The sequence below is a fragment of the Bison bison genome, unplaced genomic scaffold, assembly GCF_000754665.1.
Source record: "Bison bison bison isolate TAMUID 2011002044 unplaced genomic scaffold, Bison_UMD1.0 scf7180017864264, whole genome shotgun sequence".
NCBI lineage: Eukaryota > Metazoa > Chordata > Mammalia > Artiodactyla > Bovidae > Bison > Bison bison.
In genome coordinates this window covers 2,274,988-2,276,701 of record NW_011494836.1, presented here as the reverse complement: position 1 = coordinate 2,276,701, position 1,714 = coordinate 2,274,988, and the positions used below count along the sequence as shown (strand labels likewise).

Here is a 1,714-nt window from a genome sequence, read left to right as displayed (position 1 = left end):
GGAAAGGCAAGTCCTTGGTCTCGCTCTCTGTCTGGTTCTTGTCTTACCATCCAGTCTGTGTGGGGCTGTCGGGACCTCTCACCAGCATACCATGTAGGTCTGAGTGGTGGTGAGGGTCTTGTGAGCTCCCAGAGTGCAGAAGGCAGTTTTGACCTCACCAATTGCCCAGAAGTGCTGTGTTCCCTCCCTCTCAAAACAAGGCTGTCTAAGGCTTCCTTTCCCCCTTAGAGACCCTCTAAGCCACGAGGAAGACCTGGCTAAGGTGATTGACCTCCAGGAATTCATAGACAAGCAGGAGCAGAGCCAGATGGAGAAGCACCTGGCAGCCCTCTCTGCCCACGTGACAGAGCTGAAGGAGGACCTGGACACGGCCAGGAAGGACCTCCTCAAGTCCGAGGACATTAACAGGAAACTGCAGTGGGATGTCCGTGAAGTGAGTGACGGTGGCTGTGTCTGTTGTCCTGAGGTGGACTGTGGGTCTCTTGTTCTCCCGGTGAACACAGCCTTGGCATGGCTGTGTGAGCAAGAGCAGAGCTCCAGCGAGACTGCAACTGGCTGCCTCCCCGCCTCTGCGTTGAGATTTCTGGGGTAGAAGAGGCCTGGTCCAGGCGGTCCGTTGGCAGTGAACCAACATTAGGGCAGCCCTAATGTTGTGCTGCACCCTGGGTGTGGACTCCTCATTTCTACAAGTTCTAGGGTGCCCAGTGTGTTCCTTTTTAAAAAATTCATTCATCCATTCATTCACTTATTGGTGTATAGTTGCTTTACACTGCTGTGTCAATTTCTGCTATACAGCAAAGTGAATCAGACATCTATCTATCTATCTATCTATCTATGTATCTCCCTCTCTTTTAGATTTCCTGCCCATTTACTTCACCACAGAGCACTGAGTAGACTTCCCTGTGCTGTGCACTAGGTCCTTACTCGTTGACTTTATGTGTAGTATCAGTGCTGTATATATGTCAATCCGAGTATCCCGGTTCATCCTCCCCCACCCCGCCTCCCCGCAACTCCCTGTCAAATGTGTTCCTGATGATGCTGAAATTTCCTTCTGATTTACTCAGGCGAGTCTGGTGACATCTGTGGAGCCCGTTCTCCCAGAGAGATGGGAGCATGCTGTGTGGACTCTGCTGAGGCAGCTTGCCTGGCCATCTTCTCTAGTTTTCTGAGGTTCCGCTCCTTGAAGGGATGTGTGACAGTGATACCGGCAGTCAGACAAGTTGAGTGGCATTTGCTCACCCTCAGATCCTCAGGCCCAAGTTGTGTAACCATGTGGAATCATGATGTTTCTGGCGGTCGTGTCTGCGGGTGTCATGATTTATGAGAAACTACCTTAACGGTCACTGTGAAAACAGAAGGGTGCTGGGGGTTCAGGCCTCCTCCTGTGAGCCTCACCTCTCCTCTGTTCACAGACAGACAGCGCCCACCCTGCCCACCCCTCCCCCATGAGACCGTCTCAGAGAGAACCCCTCCAACATGTGGTACAGCAAGTGTCCTTGTTTAGTAGCTTGGTATGAGTAATTCTGTGTGAGAACTCAAAACAGAAATATTTGCACAGGTTTATATCAGCTATTCACACTACTCTTTGGCAACAGGAGATTAGGTGGCAGAGTTTAATACGTACAGAATTCTGGAAAAAGCGTTTTTAAGACCTTTCACTTTTAATGTTAGGACTTTGCCCACATTGGTTACCTAATGACCAGGGAGGGACCTG

General features: G+C 50.6%; 1 protein-coding gene across 1 annotated transcript in view; it reads left to right on the top strand.

Annotated features, from left to right (window-relative positions):
• The window catches only part of LOC104994715 (liprin-alpha-1-like), an 87,638-nt gene that overhangs the window by 1,917 nt on the left and 84,007 nt on the right, over positions 1 to 1,714 (top strand). Inside the window, 1 exon segment of the mRNA XM_010848371.1 lies at positions 229 to 433. Coding sequence (XP_010846673.1) covers positions 229 to 433 — 205 coding nt within the window.